General features: G+C 30.5%; 2 protein-coding genes across 4 annotated transcripts in view; one reads left to right on the forward strand and one right to left on the reverse strand.

Moving 5' to 3' along the window:
• Positions 1-4,154: 4,154 nt before the first annotated feature.
• On the forward strand, positions 4,155-5,018 carry LOC134684926 (putative uncharacterized protein DDB_G0286901). Its single transcript, XM_063544243.1, has one exon. The coding sequence runs from the start codon at positions 4,155-4,157 to the stop codon at positions 5,016-5,018; it is 864 nt and encodes a 287-aa protein (XP_063400313.1).
• Positions 5,019-8,365: 3,347 nt separating this feature from the next.
• The window catches only part of LOC134683404 (tetratricopeptide repeat protein 17-like), a 46,850-nt gene continuing 31,683 nt past the window's right edge, over positions 8,366-23,532 (reverse strand). For 2 of the 3 annotated variants that reach the window (XM_063542686.1, XM_063542685.1), the window contains 8 exons: positions 22,871-23,044; positions 17,118-17,379; positions 16,427-16,556; positions 15,875-16,031; positions 12,892-12,969; positions 12,522-12,641; positions 11,593-11,736; positions 8,366-10,559 (listed from right to left, as the gene is read on the reverse strand). In XM_063542686.1, the coding sequence (XP_063398756.1) occupies positions 10,422-10,559; positions 11,593-11,736; positions 12,522-12,641; positions 12,892-12,969; positions 15,875-16,031; positions 16,427-16,556; positions 17,118-17,379; positions 22,871-23,044 (1,203 nt within the window). In that variant the 3' untranslated portion in view covers positions 8,366-10,421. The remainder of the gene's footprint in view (positions 10,560-11,592; positions 11,737-12,521; positions 12,642-12,891; positions 12,970-15,874; positions 16,032-16,426; positions 16,557-17,117; positions 17,380-22,870; positions 23,045-23,532) is intronic. The other variant, XM_063542687.1, reaches the window with a different exon arrangement.

The following is a 23,532-nucleotide window of genomic DNA, read 5'->3' on the forward strand; positions in this document are numbered from 1 at the left end:
TTAAATAACATATATAAAGGTAAATGATGAACTGTTATCAAAGGTTCCAGGATTATTACAAAAAACATATGAAAAGTGACGATTTTTGGCATATTTCATAGATTTTCATATTTAAGCTTGAATTGGAGCGTTTTAATGACTTAATCAATGAAAATCTTTCACATAAAGTATAAGTTAAATTGAAATAGAAACTTAGGTGTTTAAATAAAAAAAAAAAAATCTTTCGTTAGATGAACCTGAAATTGGAGGTCGAAATCGGCCCTTACCGGACCTACTCCTTTCGCCCTTTGGAAGAAATTCATAAAACAAGCAGTCAAAAACATACAAAAAGTATGTTTTTCTATTCATAATGAGAAAAGAATATGGTGAGGTAAATCATGTTTGAATGCGTGCCATCTCCTTCTATCCTGCGGGTAGAAGATTAACAGTTTTATTAAGATAAACTGCTAAAATTAGTAGAAAAGGTTATACGGTTTGACTTATGACCATGGTTGAAGAGCGTACGATGACCTATAGTTGTTAACATACTTATCCTTTGGTGGAGTTTGTCAATCATACAACATTTCCTGTTTTTTTTTATATTTTTTTAGATTATTTTTATTTCTCAAATTTCAGGTGGATTGGTCACTGATTTGTTCATTCTTTAACCACAACATAACACGTTATTTAGAGACTAGAGCCTGTGTGTGAAAAGGATAACTCTGTGAATGCAGTATATAATGAGATAAAACATATTTGAGTATACCTTGGGTAGAAGATTAACAGTTTTACTAAGATTAAGCGTTAAAATAAGTAAACTAGAGACTCTAAAGAGCTTGTGTCGCTCACCTTGGTCTATGTGCATATCATAAACGAATAACAATTTGCAAAATTTACAAAATTTATGAAAATTGTAAAAACAAAATTGACTATGAAGGACAATAACTCCTTAGGTGGTCAATTGACCATTCTGGTCATGTTGACTTATTTTTAGGTCTTACTTTGCTGTACATTTTTGCGGTTTGCAGTTTATCTCTATCTATAATAATATTCAAGATCATAACCAAAACAGCAAAATTTCATTAAAATTATCAATTCAGTGGCAGCAACCTAACAACCGGTTATCCGATTCATCTGAAAATTTAAGGGCAGATAGATCTTGACCTGATCAACAATTTCACTATCTGTTAGATTTGCTCTAAATGCTTTGGTTTTTGAGTTATAAGCCAAGAACTGCATTTTATCCCTATGTTCCATTTTTAGCCATGGCGGCCATCTTGGTTGGTTGGCCGAGTTACCGGACACGTTTTTTAACTATATACCCCAATGATGATTTTGGCCAAGTTTTGTGTAGTTTGACGCAGTAGTTTCAGAGGAGAAGATTTTTCTAAAAAGATTACTTAGATTTACGAAAAATGTTTAAAAATTGACTATAAAGGGCAATAACTCATAAAGGGGTCAACTGACCATTTTGATCATGTTGACTTATTTGTAAATTTTACTTTGCTGAACATTATTCCTATATACAGTTTATCTCTATCTATAATAATATTCAGGATAACCAAAAACAGCAAAATTTCCTTAAAATTACCAATTCAGTGGCAGCAACCTAACAACGGGTTGTCCGATTCATTTGAAAATTTAACAGCAGATAAATCTTGAACTGATAAACAATTTGACCCCATTTCAGATTTGTTCTAAAAGCTTTGGTTTTTGAGTTATAAGCCAAAAAACTGCATTTTACCCCTATGTTCTATTTTTAGCCATGACGGCCATTTTGGTTGGTTGGCCGGGTTACCGGACACTATTTTAAACGAGATACCCCAATGATGATTGTGGCCAAGTTTGGTTAAATTTGGCCCAGTAGTTTCAGAGGAGAAGATTTTTGTAAAAGTTAACGACGACGGACGCCAAGTGATGAGAAAAGCTCACGTGGCCTTTTGGGTCAGGTGAGCTAAAAAAAAAAAGGTTAAACGGTTTGACTTTTGACCATGGTTGAAGAGCGTACGATGACCTATAGTTGTTAACATACTTATCCTTTGGTGGATTTTGTCAATCATATAACATTTCCTTGTTTTTATATATTCTTTCCAGATTATTTTTATTTCCTTAATTACAGGGGGATAGCTCACTTATTTTTTACTCATATACCTTAACATAACAAGTTATTTAGAGATCAGAGTTTGTGTGTGAAAAGAATAACTCTATTAATGCAAAATATAAAGATGAAAGGACGTACGTCCAAATGTGTTTATAACTGGATAGAAACGTGTTTAGCAAGTTATGGTTGTTTTTTTTAAAGAAAATCAATTTTGATAAAAATAGCTACATTATATTCGAATATCTAACATCATTGTAAAATTGATAACATTCAAAAATAACTTTTTCTTAAGAAGTAGTTATTTCAAATGAGTGAATCTGAATTTATATTTATATTTAGGTACAGCTGAACACACTTAACAAAATAATTTTATATATATTTTAACATATATATCAAGATAAGAATCAATGAAACACAATTTTAAGGTTGTATTGCTTAGGTCAGGTAGACAATAGATATAACATTTCTTTAAATGTTCAGAGTATATTGCCCTTGAATGATGAAGACGTTATACTTTTATTCTTTAAAATCTTCGAGGTAGTACCGTATATATAGCGGGTTATTTTCGCGAGTGTAAAATTTCGCGTTTTTTATTGAATAAGGTAATAGTTTACGAAATATTTTAGCGGTCGTTATTTTGGCGCATTCAAACTTTTATCAATACCTTTGCATGTACACTTATAAATTTGAGGATTATTTGGGGGCAATTTTGTTTTATCTGCGCATCTTACATCTTACATCCCGCGTAAATAACCCGCTATAAGTAGTTACGCCATCTAGTTTTCTAGTTAGCAAAATGATTTACGATGAAGCAGGTGCTTTGGTTTGAGGCAACTGCATATAATCAAACTCCGTTAATCATTGCTGAAAATAATAACTTGTATAGATATGAACATAAGGTTAAAGGGGTTTGTAACAGTACGTTATAAATTACTTAAGATACACAATGAACCTTCGGCAACCATGAGGACACAAGCTGTTCTCCTTACCTGTTTTATTTGTGTTTGTTTATCATATACAAGTATGTTTCTATTTTATATATAATTGGCATAAGTAATATGTGATAGTAGTTCTTTTTTTGGAATAACGTTAAATAATTGGATAATTTAGTTCTAACTTAAGCACATACTGGAACAATATTTTCGTATACATTATTAGATATGTGAAGAAAAAAAATCTGTGAAGCAATAAGAATTAAAAACTATATATAGGATACAAAGAGAGTATATCGAATTAGTCTCGAACACAAGCGATGGACTGCTTCATTATTTTTTGCTTCAATAATTTTTTTACGGAAACTATTCATTTTCTAAACTTTCCATTGAACTTTTTAAAAAATAATATCAAAAGATGATTTTGAAACACACATTAAGTATTTTTCATTTATTTTTCAGGAACAGTAAAAGATTTGCCTAGCCGGGATTCATGGGAACATTTTGATTCAGAATCCTGGGAAAATTCTGATTTTGATTCATTTGACAGTTTTGACTCAAATATTTCGGAGAGGTCTGCAAATATAAATCACAGAACATCAGACTTGACCTCCAGACGAAATATCGGCTCAGATTTTTGGGAAAGATCTGATTCCGAATTATCAGATAGTTCTGATTCAAATAATTTGAAAAAATATGCACACCACAGTTATGATTCCGATGATAAATCTGATAAAGACGATTCTGATGTTTGGGATTGGGATTCATATGAGGAGTCTTATGAAGTCCGCAAAAACTCGGTAACGTCTGAATTATACGATAGTGGTAGTTGGGAAGATTCTGATTCTGATTTCAGTGATTGGAAACAAGCAACAGACGGCTCGAGACATGCAATAAAGGTAAATAAAAGAAAAGATAAAAGTTTCGATTCTGATAGCATAGACAGTGACAGGTACGATTCTGATGAAGAATTAAATGTTCTTAAAATAGGGTCTAGGAAGAGATGGAGCGGTAAAAGGTTAAGCCGGAATTCAGAGTTTGGTGAGACTGAAAGCGATGAACCACCTTTTTCGATAAAGCATACTATTATCAAACAACAGTCAAATAGGAAAAGGAAGTTTAGAGATGATGACAGATTTGACATGGATTCAGATGTTAGTGACAGACGTAACGACCGAACAGATAAATTAAACACACAAAACGTTATGAAGCGAAATCGTCAAAATAACGAAAAAGATAGATTTAACTGGAATTCAGAAAGTAGTGACGATGGCAATGATTCAAATAAATGGGGAAAACAAACCAATCTAAAACAAAGGTCTGAAAATGACGATGAAGATGATAGCTCTGATTGGGACTCAGATTCAGATTTTTGGACGAAGCCAAACAAAATAAGATGGTCTAATAAAGTAAATACTGTAGAAGGAAATAACAGATTTGATTTCAATTCTGCAAGAGGTAATACGAAAAGAGACGATTCCGTTGACCTGATTAAACAAAGCAGTCTGATTCGAATTAAGAATAACGGAAATATCAGACGAAATAATAAAAGGGTAGACATGGATTCAGACATCATTAACGACAATTCAAACAATGAGCTATACCCGATCATCAGCCAAGAATCAAATAAAAAGTATAAAGAAATAGAAGATAACAATTCGAACAATCGGTTAAATCCAATCATCAGCCAAGGACCAAATGAAGGACATAAGGCTATAGGCAATCATAATGCAAATAGAGGTATCATAAATATCGTTTTGCCTCACTTGAATATTCCGAAAAGGAATGGAGGTAATGGCATGTTTTTCAGAAATAAAAAAATAAATCTTTTTGAAAAAGAAAGTGAAGAAAGAGGAAATGACAAGCGTCAAATAATTCAAAAGCGGCCGAATTTTCTTCATTCAAGAAATAACAACTCGTTAGTTCGGGCGTCAAAGCTTGGTAAATTTATGTTTCCAAATTTGGTACGGAATGAGGGAGAGGAAAATGAGATCGAAGATGACTAACGCGATTTAGAAGACAAAGTCGTATGAAATTTTGTTTTAGCCATGACATGCATATACCATTTTGGAAACAGAAACTCCTAAATTCTGTACAAAATGAATGGAAAAATTAAGTTTATCCTTTTTCCTCAATATTAATGTCGAATATAAGCTTCACAATAATCGAAACACACAAATAAAGTTACAAATAATATTTTTTTTTCATATTGGTGCCATTTTGAAACAAGGATTGATTAGGATATCGTAATCGATGCTTGATTAAAGTTATATTCTGATAAATCACATTTGAAACCCCTCACAGAGTACTAGTATAAGTAAAATTTTGGTTAAATGCACCAAAATCAACATGATTAAGAAGTTGCAGTCAATAAAGTCACAAATAATATTTTTGTACAAAACTCTACAGATTCTAATGTCCCTCTCATTTACCGATGAGACTTGAAAAAAGTAAAACCACAAAAAATCTGAACCCCAAGGAAATTTAAAATCGGAAAGTCCCTAAATAAATGGCAAAATCAAAAGCTCAAACACTTGAAACGAATGGATGACAACTGGCATCTTTCTGACTTGATACAGGCATCTTCTATATAGAAAATGGTGTATAACCTTGTTTTTATAGCTAGCTTTGAAAAGATTGAAGAATTTCTCATTTTGACAATGTGAGGGCAATGACTGCTGTCAAATGCATCCTTTGCTATTATGTCATTTATTTTTCATGGCTTCAACAAATTGTGATGGTATAACTAAAACGGTTCTATATTTTATTTACCAGACATACTGAGTTGGAAATTAATGCCCGCTGTAGAAAATCTCAGATCTCACACGCTCCGTAAAACACAAAAAATAGATTAATTTGAACGCTGCCTGAAAACCTATATAAATGTATAAGGTTTTTTAGATAAAAAAAAAATAAAAAATTATGTACCGGCAATTATAAATTAAGGAACTATTGTATCGTTCGAAATGAGCATAGTATGCATCAACAAACGCTTTGTTGGTTCTCATGTTCAATACTCCTTCTTTACTTTTCTATGATTACAATGTAAAAAGCCTGTGGCGTCCATTTATTTGAGAATCTTTTTTATTGATTGAATTGTACTTAAATCAGTTTAAAACGCTAAATTGCGTTCTTTTTCTTTCGGATTTAACATGTTTTTACAAGTTATTAGTACAAATTCTTCTTTTTGTGTGTTTTATGCATATACTTGTGTGTGTATAAATCAGTTTTGGAGTATTTAGAATCATTTCAGTATTCATGTGACCTTATTCGCCTCTTAAATCATTAAATCAGTATCATTTCTTGTGATTAAAGTCAGTCTAGTCAAAAATGCTTTAACTTGATCCAGTGAAGCATATTTTTGTGTACTTTTTACTATATAGATATTCGACTATAGTATGTATTCATGACAGTTTGATTGATAAGCTAATCCAGAGGAGTCGTTCTTGTCCTATTTGTCCAATAAAGTCACGAGGTTTAAAATATAATGAGAACTTGCACAGACTTTATAAAAAAAAAAATTTTACAACATCAAAATGTGTATACAACGGTATTTTACACTTGTGAAACTGTCTTTGTAGCTTTTATATTCAAAACTGATTAACTATGAAAAATTAATCTAACCATACAGCCCAGCTCAAGGCAAAATAATTCATCAAATATATTTTTGGCCGTGATATCATATCTTATATCGTACATTAAACAATTTATAAAGCAATTTGACAAAGACATGAAAGAACATGAAAATGCCAGGTCTGACCCGGCTTCGCTGTGTTCTGAAGCACGACTGATGAATTTAGTTTAAAACAAACAACTCTGAAATTCACCTTGTACAATGAGTGTCGTAATTATTGACAAATACGAAGAAGCTGCAAGGCAGATTTAAAAATAGCCTTACATTCTACACCTTGATTTTATTAATATGTAGAACAAATATAAAATCATTCCATTTCAAAGAAAGTTATCTACCCAATATTTTTAAGATGACAAGACAGAATGATAGACGAAATTAGCAGTTATATTTACTGCTAATCCTGCTTTAACATTGGTCGACGTAGTTTAACAACAAGAAAACAAGAAGTCGAAACAAAAACATTAAAAACAACAGAGAAACTCAATTCTGACCTTGCAACTAACCAAGCACTTGTGTCCTATCAAACGAACTTTTATGGATCTGATTTTCTCCTGTCCAGAAAATCTGAGAAAATATGAATTAAACCTTGATTGTTTATTGTTGACAAATTAAACACCAGTATCACTTATATTTATTACCTTTGCGTTAAATATGACTGGATGATATGAAATAACATTCAAGGAGATATGATGGGGCAAGACATCCAACTAACTGCCAAAACAAAATAATGGAAAGCTGGATACGATAGAAAAAGATTGTCCTGATCATCTGCCCCTGTTAATCATTATCTTGAATACCAGGTCCTTTATAGAGAAAGGAGCATGCATTTTTTCTAGTTCATTTGTCAGTTTTGCAAAATGTGGACATGAAGCTTCTGGGAAATTTTAAATAAGACCTTTGTGCAATCTGATCAACATACAATTTAAATAATTTACATTTTAGTGTTGTGTCGTTGGTCTCCTCTTACATTTAATGCGTTTCCCTCAGTTTTAGTTTGTTACTCCGATCTTGTTTTTTGTCCATGGATTTATGAGTTTTGGACAGCGGTATACTACTGTTGCCTTTATATATTCCTTTTAAATCATCAATTCTGAAAACTTTCAAAACGTCATCCGTGTGGTTTAACAGGAGATTTTCAAATTGGCCAATCAGCATGAATGCTATATTTTTGCAGAACATTTTTTTCCAGAATCACATGATCATAGAAAAACAGTTTCATTGGTAATATGTGCAGTCAATACAGCAAGATTTTCAACACACAAAAATGAAACAAGGATTGTTTGTATAGGGTCTTAAATTATTCATCCTATAACATTTCTAAACATTTTTACTTTGCTACATTGGCTAGAGGTATAGGGGAGGGTTGAGATCTCATAAACATGTTTAACCCTGCCGCATTTTTGCGCCTTTCCCAAGTCAGGAGCCTCTGGTCTTTGTACAATTTGGAAATAAGTATGGCGTTAATTATCACTGAATGAGTATATATTTGTTTAGGGGCCAGCTGAAGAACGCCTCCGGGTGCGGGAATTTCTCGTTACATTGAAAACCTGTTGGTGACCTTCTGTTGTTGTTTTTTTCTAAGGTCGGGTTGTTGTCTCTTTGATACATTCCTCATTTCCATTCTCAATTTTATTACTTTGATCTTTTGATATTTTAGCAGTTACAGATTTCATTGTAATTACAATATATAAGATAACAACAAAACAAAGAAAAGAAAAGCAAATTCATATTCTTTTATAAAACAGACAATCATACAAAATTAAAAAATAAATAAGGGATGGTATGGAATTCTCTGATTATGAATAATCTCATAACATTGATTTCAATTATCCTAAAAAAATCTGTTAATAACATGATTCTCCTGAATTCTTCGCTTGCTATCAAACAAAAAAATAAATGTTTCTTTCTGAACACATTCTAAACAAAGCACTAATTCTTGGAACATTGTAAATGTTAAATATTTAATATCTGTGTTCTTCAATAAACCCTGATCCAAAAACAAACAAACTCACATACTTCTTTTTCACTCTTCCCAATGCATCTAGCATACACACATTCAGTCATTTGTGTCAACTTTAATCTTCATCTTGAAAAAAAAGTTTTAAGTAAGAAATAATCTACAGAATCTTTCTTAAGATATTTCTGTACATATCCTTTTCTCTAGATTATATATCAACAGTTAACCAACTCATTGTCTTACCAGCAACAACCAACGGAACTAAATAGTTAATAAATAACTAAGCAAAATGATCTTGTAAGGGAGTTAAGGAAATTTGACATTAATACCAAGACAATCATGTGTCCATTACAGTCAAATACCCCATGTTCTTTCTATAGATCTTTATAATTGCTTACAGTGGAATAGGATTGTAAAAAGGAGAAATTGTAGCTTTTTCCTAAACTTATGTTTTAATAGTCTTGCTTGTGAAAAGATAGGTCTACTGAGAACATTTTGTCCTGCTATTTAACACACTGGTATCTGAGAATATGTTGTCCTGCTTTTGAAAAGTTATGTCTTCTTAGAACGTTTTTGTTCTGATTGTTCAGAGACTGCTAGTAGAAAGACAGGTATTTTGAAGATTTCTAATGAAAAAAATGGATGTTTCCACTGATACCTGGAGAGTTGACACCTTCACACACTCATTGCATACAACTATTTTGTTTCAACAAACTATGACCTTACAGACAACAATTCAATTAACTATTTTCGTTATTGATAAGACATTTAGTGCAATATGTATGAATATAAAGTGCAAGGCAAATTACAGATTTCAATTGGTGCTAGTTACACAGATTAGGGAGGTGTGTTCTATAATATCTTTGTATGAAATTTGAGTTTTTCCACAAATCTATGAACTTATAGACAATAATTTACTTTCTGTTCATTATTGATAAGACATTTAGTGCAATATATATGAATATAAAGTGAGGAAAATTACAGATTTCAATTGGTGCTAGTTACATAGATTTGGGAGGTGTGTTCTATAATATCTTTGTATGAAATTTGAGAAATAAACTCTATTCTTTAAACTAAACAAATACAAATTACAAAACTTAAATTAAAAACTTTTCTTTTAGATGTGTTTGTTTTCAATGTCATTACCTGGAACTTTCTTTCTTTGCAATTACAAAAAGTATATGAATCTTTATCTCAGGAACTAAACAGGCCATAAAATAAAAAAGTAACCAATCAAAACATTTGTGACAAAAACTGTACAGACGGTTTAAATTGTCTTGGGACAAGAAAATGTTTGCATCCATTTTGCAATTTTTAGTAAACAATCAAAAAGTAAAGGCTCCAGGAAGCTGCTACTAATAAACTTTGCAGTATATGAAATTGATTTAAAAAGCAGTGCTTGATCCCTAAAAGGATTTTTATTATTTTATTTTTGAGAATGGTAGCAGACATGTTTGATGGTAGTGATTGGTAGTCAAGTGCAATCTTTTTCTAAGATAATAAAATTATAAATAAAATATATCATTTCAAAAATTGTTTTTTCCTTTAAGGTGAGTAGAATTAATGAAAAATGCAATGAAGGACTGCTGGATTTTTATGAACTTTTGTATCATGACCCCCCCTTTTTTATCATTTCATATGTCAATCAAGAGTAAAAGGATGGTTCACAATAGGGGAAAAATGTAAACTCATGAAAGACGTCAAAGATAACAGGTTTTCAACCTAATATGGCCACTACATTGGCCATGTCAATATTTCTGAATTGTCATGTTTAAAAATATCACAATAAGCTTTAAGATGAGTATATAGCAAAACAAATTAGTCTGTTGGCATGGCAACAGGTTTCTGCATGACAATTTTACATTTGATGGCTTTAAGCCTCTGCTTTGCAGGTTCAAATGTCGACTGTAATCCTAATGTTGATTCATAAAACATGGTGGCTTTATCCCATTGAGCCTAAAAAAGAAAAAAAACCCATTAACATATAAATAATTTACATTGAGGTTACCTAACTAATAATAGGCTGTATTATTAGTAATTTCCCCATAAATGAGGAATAACAAAATTTCATGAACTTATAAACTAAAATGTATAGCAAAATGATTGATATACGACATATACTGAAAATTCAAAGATTACTCAAATCTGCTTTTTAATGCAAAAGATATCGACATAATCAAATTTTTATAATACAAACTCACTCCATAAATTTAAGTAGTGATATACTTTCACAATTTTTTTTACAGTTTCATTAATTTCTTGACTAACAGTTTATCAAAAGTTTTGAACTGCATTTCTTTCAGTTTATAAAAAAAAACATTTGTTAAGATAACAAGCTTGAAAGATGGCACAAATAAAAAATTTAAACTACTCAGTTTTGACATAATTTTTATATTTCAGATATAATTAATGCAAAAAGATACAAAATGTATTGACTATGTATACAAGTGCTAGGATAAAATACATCCAACACAGCAATGGGGCATTTTGTTTTTTGTTGTTTCAGTCATTATTTCAAAAGTTCAATCAAAAATCAAGATAAATGACAAAGAATATGTATAATTTTTTTTACAATATTCTGTTAACATTGCTGTCCTTTGAAGTCACATTAGCATTTTTAATGCATTTAAAAGTATACAATACCTATTACATATAATATTCATATTAATAGTGATTATACCCTGTCGTTTTCTGCATGTGTTCTTAAAACAACAAATGACATTGTTGGCAGGTTTTACTACCTCTTCTCCATAAAATACATAAACACAAGTGGGAAGCTTACTCAATAAAGGCCTATTAATAAACAAAGATTTTTACTTATCTGGGTTTTTTTCCAAAGAAATTTGACCAAAAAATATCAACTTCCATTAACATTTTGAATTTGAGTTGTTGTCTCCCCTTATAGGTACTCTTAGTCTTATTAGAGTAGATCGGAAAGGAACAGGCTAAATAAATAAAAACTGCATGTCAAGATTTTGGTGATAATTACCTTTACAGCATACAAATTAGCCATGGTGAAGTGACTCACAGCTACTTTATTGGCAGTATCTAGAGCTAAGTTAGTGGTAAAAATAGCATCGTTGATGTAACCAGCTCGGTGAAAAATATTAGCAATACTGATTAATGCTGTGTCCTGAAAATATAAACATATATTTTACTAACATAAACATAAAGTGTTTTTTTTAACTAGAAATGAGACATTTTAAGCATCAAAACAACCCAGAGTATTATATTTGTTTCATGTGAATGTACAGAATTCATCAATGGAAATTACTCTTACAAAAATAAAAGTTACTTATTTAAATTATTATCTAGTTATCTGGGTGTTTACAGCTTATTCTAATATGACGTTCTTCTTCAGTTTTGGGTACAAAGCCATATTCTAATTGCAATAGAACATTGGCTTATGTGATTGACGTCACAATTGAAATCTGATGAATTTTGAACAATGCCAGATATCAAAATGGACATTTTTGTTGGTGTTGCTCACTAGGAAATTAAATAAAAACATTCTTAAAGTAAGTTTAAATGTTTCTATTCTTTTTTTATTGATAAACTTCTGATTTTCTACAACGTTTTTTGTTCATCAAATCAAAATGGCGACATTTCAAATTTCGACTATATTTATATTTGTAAACATTAAGTACCTTGTTGATTTTAACAAATATAATGCCTACCCATGATAAAATGAGCATAGCGCATGGCATGAAAACACTATTTCTTGATCAATCCATGTAGGTGATTTACTGCATCATTTAAACAATGACATTTATTAATCATAGTACTGGTACTTATCATATAAATATTATCAACAGATATGTCATTATTGTTATTGGTTTTTGACTGGTTAAAAAGACACATCTATCAATAAAATTTTCTTCAAAATATCTGAATATATATGACTTTGAATATATTTGCCCTTTTATTTCTAGGAGCTGTTGTTAACGACAGACGTAAACAATCTATAGCTTTCTTGGCATCCCCTTCTACTCTCCAATACAGGGCTGCAACATTTGTTAAAATCCAAGATGTCATATTCTGTAAAATAAAATAATCACATTTTCCAAGTGCCTTTCATTTTCCTTAAAAACTAATTACCAATAAAAGGAGATGACACAAAAAATCCAGTTAAATAAGAAGATACTTTCTAAATACATTTTCATTGTCTTTGGGAATTTTGAAAATTAAACACATTTTTCATATGAAAGCCAAATACATCATACAGCATCAAGTAAATTATAAATATTATCAATATAATCTTTTAAGATTATAACTATAAGAGTGGTACCTTTTTTAAAGCATTTGCAATCCTAGTTCCAATCACTTCCACACGTTGTGCTGGCTCCCCTCCAAGTTTTTGTAACACCTAAAAGAGAATTTTTCCATGTATCTGATGCACAAAAAGAAAATTACTATTTGGTAGGGTTAAACAATTTTTTAATTCACAATCCTCAATCTTTTGAAGGTTAACACAATTAAAACCATGGAAATATACTAATGTAAATTCAGAAATTATTGCAATTTTGTGATTTTAGACTAAAATGCGATTTTAATTTTTGCGATATTGACAAAAAAAAACTATTGAATTCATATAAAAATTTTAAATATTTAAATGTGAGTTTAAAATTATTGCAAATATTACCCTTTCGCATTTTTCGCAAAAATAAAAATTGAAATAATTTCTAAATTTACAGTAAATCATACAAGGTGTCAATATAGTATTTAGTATTTTAGAAATTTTATTTATTTCATATCTAGAAACAAACAAAATTTTATTTCTGGTAACATTGAATACTGCCGCCTGCCAGTAGTGAATATAATATGGTGCAGTAATGACAAAAATTCCTACATGTACTTGGCAAACACTGAGACTCTTCATTGGGTTTTTGACTATGTGATTACTGGGTTGTTTTTATAGTGATTATTGGATTACCAGATCAAATATTTCATGTTTATTTCCGCGTTTTGCATTTGCGTCGATCTGCATTTCATTTGCGCCGATTTTTTCTTTCATTTGCGCTGATTTTTTTTTTCATTTGCGCCGATTTTTTTACAGGTAAATTACAGGTGAAAAGATATAAGAAGAAGCGGTATGAGTGCCAATGAGACAACTCTCTATCCCAGTCATGCTCTAGTTGTTTATTCTTAAGTTTTCTATGTTGTGTCATGTGCTCTATTGTTTGTTTGTTTGTCCTTTTCATATTTAGCCATTGCGTTGTCAGTTTATTGTCGATTTATGAGTTTGACTGTCCCTCTGAAGTCTTTTGTCCCTCTTTCATTTACCATTGATCAACCTCTTCCGTTAGCCATTTGTACAAATGTTATGAATTTTCAATCATAACATGTATATAACTGTTGTCCTCTGCTCACCATGGGGTTTCAACCAAGATAAATCAATATAAAAGCTATATATTTACATACTTTAAAATCAAGAAGTTAAAACCTAAGATAAAAGCACTCTGTTAATGCTAAAATGAAGGATTCAAATCCATTAAAACGGAATACATTCAAATTATAAATCTGTTCTAATCGAGTATGTATAGGCAACACATCTTATATACTCCAATAATTGTCGATAACGAGGTCCATCTTTTATTTGTCTGGCTTACGTACTGATGAGGGCATTCCTAGAGTTTGCATTTTAACATACGTAACGGCCTGGATTTTCTTGATAAAATCTATAAAAACATAGAAGTTGGGATGCAGCTGCTCAGAAATGAGGTGGATAGCGTAACATTGTGCATATATACTTAGTCTGTAGGCTAAGAATGTAAGACATTTGTCATCAGAAGGCGCGTCAGACGTATTGTCAAACGTGAAGCAGTCATCGATTTCATTTGGGGGAAGGAAACAATGGTCACCAGAAAAAATGGGATAGCTGTTTTCCAATGTTGCTTAATTTGGCTTTATACTCTGTGCTAAGCCCATGTAAAAGTATTAACTTACCTGTAACTTACCTGTAAATCCAATTAGGAAAACAAATAAAATCGGCGCAAATGAAAGAATGAACATTTTCAAAATCGGAGCAAATGTCATACGCCCGTTTATTTGATTATTTGATTATCTTGTTTAAAAAAAACTAGAGGCTCTAAAGAGCCTGTGTCACTCACCTTGGTATATGTGAATATTTAACAAAGGACACAGATGGATTCGTGACAAAATTGTGTTTTGGTGATGGTGATGTGTTTGTAGATCTAACTTTACTGAACATTCTTGCTGCGTACATATATCCCCATCTATCATGATTGGCCCAGTAGTTTCAGTTGAAAGTGTTAGTAAAATTTACAAATTTTATGAAAATTGTTAAAAATTGACTATCGATTCGTCTGAAATTTTCAGGGAAGATAGATCTTGACCTGATAAACAATTTAACCCCATGCCAGTTTTGCTCTTAATGCTTTTGTTTTTGAGTTATAAGCCAAAAACTGCATTTTACCCCATGTTCTATTTTTAGCCATGGTGGCCATCTTGGTTGGTTGACCGGATCACGCCACACAATTTTTAAACTAGATACCCCAATGATGAATGTGGCCAAGTTTGGTTTAATTTGGCCCAGTAGTTTCAGAGGAGAAGATTTTTGTAAAAGATTACTAAGATTTATGAAAAATGGTTAAATATTGACTATAAAGGGCAATAACTCCTAAAGGGGTCATTTGACCATTTCAGTCATGTTGACTAATTTGTAAATCTTATTTTGCTGAACATTATTGCTGTTTACAGTTTATCTCTATCTATAATAATATTCAAGATAATAACCAAAAGCAGCAAAATTTCCTTAAAATTACCAATTTAGGGGTAGCAACCCAAAAACAGGTTGTTCGATTCATCTGAAATTTTCAGGGCAGAAAGATCTTGACCTGAATAAAAATTTCACCCCCATGTCAGAATTGCTCTAAATGCTTTGGTTTTTGAGTTATAAGCCAAAAACTGAATTTTACCCCTATGTTCTATTTTTAGCCATGGCCGCCATCTTGGTTGAGTGACTGGGTCACCGGACACAATTTTTAAACTAGATACCCCAATGATGATTGTGGCCAAGTTTGGTTTAATTTGGCCTAGTAGTTTCAGAGGAGAAGATTTTTGTAAAAGTTAACGCCGGACGCCGGACGCAAAGTGATGAGAAAAGCTCACTTGGCCCTTTGGGCCAGGTGAGCTAAAAATCAACGACTATGTAATAATACTGACAAAATATTTATGATTTTTTTATAACTTGGATAACCCTCTCAGAGGCCTCACAACTAAGGCTAACTAGGATTTATTTACAGTATTACCTCTCTAAGTCCTGACTCAGGCTGGTATTGAAGGTTGTCTCTGTTTATCATTCCAGGTAAGTTATCCAATTCTAAACTGCTAGAGAATTCTGTCATACAGACAGGCTCTTCATAGTATCGTCTTATAACTGTCTCAAAATCTATATGCTTCCTTAAACTTAAATTAAAAAAGAGTAAATAAACTTTCTAGATCTTTACTGTACACTATTCACTATAAAGTCAACCTTATTCAAAGGTTGCCTCAGTTAAAAAGTAACTGCTCTCTGTTCACAAGGATGAGCTTTAAGTACAGTTTTGACTATTCTTTTATAAATTTCAAATTTTTGTCATGTTTGTTTTGTTTTAACACTTCTCACGAGGGTGTCTCAATCTACAAAATCAGTACTTGTTTAAGGATTTCTTCAAGAAACAAATTTAATTCAAGTGAATTTATTAGGATACAAGGATACAGTAGCCAGAGTTAATCATCCAATTTAGGAAATATTAAGAATAAATCCCCACTGTAACAATAAAGATTTCTCAGGAATTCTTGCTTCAGAATATAATACTTACTCCACTTGTTTAGCTGTGACTGACAGGAAAGTACTGGTAAACTCACTAAACTTTATGTTTGGAAGGTTGTTACAATCCATAGTAGTGGGTGTGGCCATATGATATCTTTGTCCAATCTGATAGCTTGTATCTGAAACAGACAGATGAACTGGATGTCACAATGTAATAGAGCTGTCCATTCTGATTTAATTGTCTGTTGATTGACAGTCTTTCATTTTCTCAGTTTGTATGGACTTCCCCTTTTTGAATTTCCCTTGGAGTTACTTTCCCTTTTTGAATTTCCCTTGGAGTTGGGTATTTTGTGAAACTTTTTACAGCTTTCTATACAATAGTCATTTCTTTCACATTTTTTTAAATACAGTGAAATCTACTGTAAACCAACTTATTTTCGCGGATACTTAATTTTGCGTTTTACCCTTTTTAGACAACTTCGCAGCTATTTAATTTCGCGATTTTCTGAAGTTCAATAAGGAAAGATCCATGTATAACATATTCGCGTTATTTTTCTATTCGCGAAAGTCGCTAAAATAAATCGCTCGTGAAAATAAGTTGGTTTACAGTAGATTTCACTGTAATGAGTTCATATAATTATCATCTCTTTTTTTTTTGAAAAGGTTCATCTTGGGCTTTCTTATAAAAATTGATTAATTTATCTTCTTCTGAAGATTGAAGAAATAAACTGAACTGCTACCTGGTAGTTCTGAATCTGGTAACTGCTCTACTGGTTCCATTTTTACTTCTTTCCCATCATGAATATTTGGTTCTTGTGGGTTTTTAGATCTACTCTGTCGACGTTTAGTTTCTTTTATAACTTCAGGACCTTCAGGAGAGTTTGTAGATTTCTTTTCATCTTTTTCTTTTGCTTTTTTAGAAGCACATTTACTGTTTAAATGCTGCAGCAGAGCTGATTCTAAATTCTCAAGTCCTTCCTTGTGCTTATCAAATTCTTCCAACTAAAAATAGAAAGATACCAACATGACGCTCATATCAAACTATTTATATAGCCAAACAAGTAAAAAGTTGAAAAGCAGATGTTTTATGATTTAGTGCAATGTTCCCCAAGGTTTTCTGTTTTTTAATATAAAGTAAGAAGGTGTGATATAATTTACAATAAGAATCTAAATGAGGGAGGACTTATGCAAATATAGGTCATCAGTATAGTCGGTAAAAAAATATGAAACATATAAATTCTCTATCCTTAACAGTACAAAGTGCTTTAAGAATCTAGTTCTGGGTGTGTAAAGGGAGATAATTCATAAAAGTAATAGTAGTCAGATTCCTCAATTCTTTGTGACCTTTTATTAAAATGTTCAGTGTTACTATATAAAGAAGCTTTCAATGTATTTATTAGATTGGGTGACACAAACATACCAGTGATTTTACAGAGTTGTGTCTCGTATCCTTCAGCTCTACCTCTTTGAAATTTATTCTTTTTAAAGTATGACTTCAAAGTTGATGATAAATCATGTTTCTTGAATAATTCTAATAATTAAGACTTCTACGTTTTACTTATATGAATTTAATTTTAATTAATTTTTTAAAGCATAAATAAATTTTCTACACATTAAAAATTATGGAAAACTCATCACTGCTTAAAATTTCTCAATTTATTTTTTATCATTCAGTGTTTCAAGAACAACATGAACAAGAAATGGTATCTTATGAAATTTTATCTGCAGATTTAATCATATAAGCAGTAAAATGATGTGATTCTCTCATACATTACGTTTATAAACTCACCTTTATTCCAATGTCAGCATAAAATAAAAACATTTCAAAGCAACACAAATATAATTCACATTGCCTGATAATATCATGAATATATATGTAGAAATTATATTCTGCAGCAAGTGTCTATGTTGAACTGTTAAAAATTGAATATAAATCGTAACTAGAAGATTTTCACTTCAGTAAAGTGAAATGTTATGCAAAAAGACATCAGATACCCCTTTTGAAGTCCTTGATTTGTCTTAAACTCTGATTATATCTAAAATTGTCTCCCTGCACTATACATGCTACAGGTGAGCAAAACCTTATACTTCCTGCACTCCAGGTGAGCAAGTTTTTAAACCACTGAGATGATATTTACACTAAAGAAAGTTCAATCTATGACTGCCATAAGCGGGTGTTTTTATAATCTCAGAACTGACTGATATACAGACAGACAAGCAAATGGACCAGGTTATATGACAGCTGCAACAACATGTATCTCTTACAATCATTCAACATACCAAATATAATTGACCTATTAATCATAATAGGAAAGAGTTTTATATCCGTCACTGAACTATGGAAAATATGACAGAGAGAAACTTCATGACTTGAGAACTATATACATTTTTAAACATGTCTGAATAGTATTTATAAGCCTTGCATTCTAGAGACAAACCAAAAATCAAGAATAGCAACTCCTTCCAAAATGGCCATCTCTTTTATTTTCCAGATAGAGATAAAGAAACATAAAACATGTAATAGAAAAATATTTACTGATCATTATCTGTTTACAAAAGCAAGGAAGAACAAAATTAGTAACATGGCACATGAGTTCAACATTTGTTCAAAGGACATGACCTTTCAAAAATCACATGACTTGATATATAAATGATGAGTGACTAACAGTGCTTCCACAAATGCTAATCTTTCATCAGATGAGAACTATAAAGGTATATATCTACTTCATGTATTAGCATTACTATAGATTCATTTATTAATCCCGAGTTGATTAGATTTTGCAAAAATATAAATAAAATAAAATTTGTAAACTTTTTTGGTCAATAATTCAATATTCAAACATTTTTTTTAGTTTACAGATATATTATATGATAGCTTTAAAATCTTAAGTCTCTGAGTTGTAAAAGGTCATGACCTTCTCTGAAATCACATGGTACAAATATTTTTATTACAAATGTTATTATGATTCTTAATCTGAAAATAGATTTAACTTGATAGAAGACACTAACAGTTCTATCTGAAACACATATATCACATTTCAAGGAATAAATTAAACATTAAGTTGAAGAAAAAAAATGGAAATATCACCATTTACTTATCACTTAACTTTAGAACCAATCAATTAAGGCGGTAGAACAAGGTTAAGGGAAATAATCCTAAAATCATCAGTACGTTTGTGTCAACCATTTTCATAAGTATATTCTAAGCTTCTAGGTTACATAGATTATCTTCAATCTGTTTCAGGTAAATGCTTAAAAACATTGATGATACTTGACTTTTAAACGCGCTCAACTGATTTAAAGAGCTATCTCCCTGAACCAAGGTCTACCCCCTTAAGCCATGATTGTGAGATTACTATGTCTTTATTTCAGGCGATTGTTGGTTTCCTAATATATATATTTACTCTAAGAGTAATATTCATTTAACAAACTAACAATAAAGTGGCTCCCTTTTCAGACAATTAAGAATGATGTTTTAATAGTCAGATAATGTCTTTAAAAAGTTTTTGTTTATCATTCTTAAATCTAACATAGCTTAAATCACCATGATTGCTATAAATATCAAAATATAATCATGATAATGTTAAAAAAAAATTTAATAAAATTTCCTTTCTGACAGTGGTTTAAAGAAAGTAAGAAAGTAAGTTAGTGATTTTAATTTTTGGTTTGACATGATCCATAAATAGCTACATAGTTTGCTCATAAACATGTTGGCCTGGTATAAGTAAAATTGAAACAATTGTTTTGAACAGAATTTTGAAGATAGTAGTTTTAGTTGATTAAGAATGTTAAAGTCATTGAAAACAGGTTGACTCAACTAGGTGACAATGGTATTTCGTTTTCAAAATTTTAAAATAATTAATCCAAAAAAAATTGGTGGAAGGAGTTAACAAAATAGTTAAAATAGTAATAAAAATTTTAGTGGAACAACACAGTTAACTTGGACTTTGAAACCTTACTGTGAAATACAAAAAATATGCAGAATTTGTCAAAACCCAATTTAAATATCCACAAAAATAAGCAATTTTTCCTCAATCAACAAAAAATAGTTCCATGGAGGAAATTGAATCCACAGTAGGCATATATTCAAGGTAACAACATATGTACTCTACCATTTCATTTATAACACTTAATAATGGTACCAATTTTTAGCCCTCATTTACACATTTCTGTAAGAAATGTCACTTCAGTGATGCTTGTTGCCAAATTATTTGAAACCCAAACTTTATAAAAAATTGAAGAGTAAAAGTAACAGGCTATTGTTTGAACTTGGAATAATTATCAATTATGGAATTTACATAATTTCTTTGAATTTATTTTAATAAATTCCATGTTTATTCTATACTTTAATGTTCTATACTGTGCACAACACTTTCTATTACAAAGAAGATAGTACATTTTCAATAGAATGAACTGTGCCACGAACAACACTATCTATACAAAATACATTGTATGGAAAGTGTTATAAACAGCTCAAAACATCGAAATACCAAATAAACATGGAATCTATTAAAATTTTATCACAAAAAATTATGCAAATTCCATAATTAAAAATAATTCCAAGTTCAAATAATAGCTTGTTAAGTATACTATAGCCTAAGTAGAGCAAGTACTCAGAGATATGAATGAAGGAGATATATTCCTTAATTTCAAAAATTCTGAAAAAAAGATTTTTTTTATAAAACAATATCCACATTTTCATGCCCAAGTACCAGCTACTGGGCGGATGGTACCCTCTAAGACAAACAGTCCACCAGCAGAGGTAGTGACAGAAATAACATTAAAAATTGCAATTCAACTGCACTGTAATTAAAATTTGTCCAGATTTTTTTCTGACTTACATATTCTTGTAAAACCTACTTGTGAAAATGGCAGTACATACATTGTTCCCTCTCAATATTTTAATAAAAGAATCAGTCTTTCATGTGGAAAAAACGAATTAAAAGGGATGTAACTCTCTTAAATTTTGAAATTTGAAGAGAAGGAATTTTAATATATATAGGCACAATGCTTAGACAAAAGTTACATTTATTTGAATTATTAATCATAGTAAAATTGTCATTCTGAAATTCTTCTGCTAAAAATACATATGAAATCAATTTACAAAACCAGTCTTAGAAGTTTTTTAGAAGACTTTGCAAAACTGAAGTCTTAAAAGATTTTAGAAGAATTTAAGAAACTGAAGTCCAGAAATATTTAAAGAACTTATTGAGAATGAATAGCTTAAAACATCATACAAGCATGTGACATATCCCATAATTCATAGCCAAACATGGCATCTAGTTGAAAACAAAGACAATAAAAAAGTAATAATAATAAAAAATAAATCTAAACAATCTCACATTACAACAGTAGTTCATACCTGTCAATCAAAAATATCAAACGTTTCAGTTCAAATGTTAAAGTTTCCTTAATAATTTTGAGACTTTTTGGTTTTGAATTTTCTTGACACTTTTTTACCTTTCTGATTTTTTTACTTTTTAAATTACTGAAATACATTTAAAATTGCAAGCTCATGTGATTAAAATTTAAGGCCAAGACCAGTTCCGGCTTGCATAATTTAAAAAAAAAGACAATGGAGAATAAAATCAATTGGAAAAAAAAAATCTTTTTGTATATAACTTTTAATATGTAAATTTTCTGGCCTCTGTGTAATGGTTCAAGTTAGACTACTCATGTTCTATTACAAATCATTTTAAATTGACCTATACACTATTTCTATCATTAATCTTTCTGATTTTCCTTCAAGAAATCTATTCAATCAAACTTATTTTAAATCTTCATTAATTTAGATTGATCAGTTTTATTTTTGAAGTAAAATGTTACTTGTGTGCTATGTATATAATGCAAAAATATCAGCAAAACTATTCCATTTATCAGTAATTTCTTATACATATACAATCGATTCCTCTTGGGTTTATAATGTCAGAATGATTAGTATTTTGCCTATCTTTTGTCAACATAAAAACGTTATTTCATAATAAGCTTTTATAAAATTTTATAAATTGATTAGATTCAAGGTTTATAGATGAAAACATAATTAGTAGATATAAGTAATTTTCTGTAGACAGCCATCTGCAACTTGCATTGACAGGTATGGTGAAATTATAGATAAAACATCAAAATTACCGACCCCTTTCCTATTGTTGAGGCCGCTATGAAATAAAAGTGAATTAAATGCATTAAATATTTCTTTAAACTACTCATTGGCTCAATTTCTAATAATGGTATCTCTAATGTTTTAAATACAAAATTTCTAAATCTACACAACATGTTTTCATTTTTTTATGTTTAATATAACAAATTCATAATTCTGCAGTTGGATCTTTGAACCTTGCTCAATGAACCATTGAACTATGACCTTAAGATAAAGGGTGATATAAAATAAAAGGAATAATTTGTTGAAAAAAAATACTAGTGTCTAAAATCTATATATATCCCTCCATCTAGACTATATACCAAACCATTAAATAATCTAAAGTTAAATACTTACATAAGTTTTGAATTCAGGTTTATCACAACCTGGTGTTTTTGTTCCGTCATTAAAAATGACACAAACATCTAAATCTACATTGACCTCATCCTTAGTCTGCATGAAGATGAACTTTTGATGTAGAACTCCATCAATGAATTCCAACTTGATGTGTGGTCTTTGGTTTCCTTGCTGCTAATAGGTAACAAAAAATTAAAAATAAAAAAATGGTGCATTAATACAACGTTACACCCCAATATTAAAAAGTTTTGTCCTCAAAATTAGTCCCATAAGTTATATTTTTTTTAATAATAATATGCAACATGATACAGAAGACTAAATTAATCTACAGTTATAGTATGCAGTGTTAACTATTTGCTTTTAAAAAAGCTGACATTATTACCTTAGATAAATATAACAAACCTATGTGATGAATATGTAAGTTTTGCAGTGCCCTTTCATATTGCCTAGAAGTATTAATATCTGCATGCATTCAGTGTATTGACAACAAACATGAATGTATTTAGATATGTTTTAAACTATGAAATTTTGAATTTTTGTTTTACATCTAATAGCAAATTAATTGCATATTGAATCATGTTCAATATGAACTTGTTTTGGTATGGTTATAAATCCTGCTTTCTAAAAGACCAGCATGCTGAGCCCAATTTTGAATATGCTAG

This window comes from Mytilus trossulus, chromosome 9 (genome assembly GCF_036588685.1).
Source record: "Mytilus trossulus isolate FHL-02 chromosome 9, PNRI_Mtr1.1.1.hap1, whole genome shotgun sequence".
NCBI classification, from domain to species: Eukaryota; Metazoa; Mollusca; class Bivalvia; order Mytilida; family Mytilidae; genus Mytilus; species Mytilus trossulus.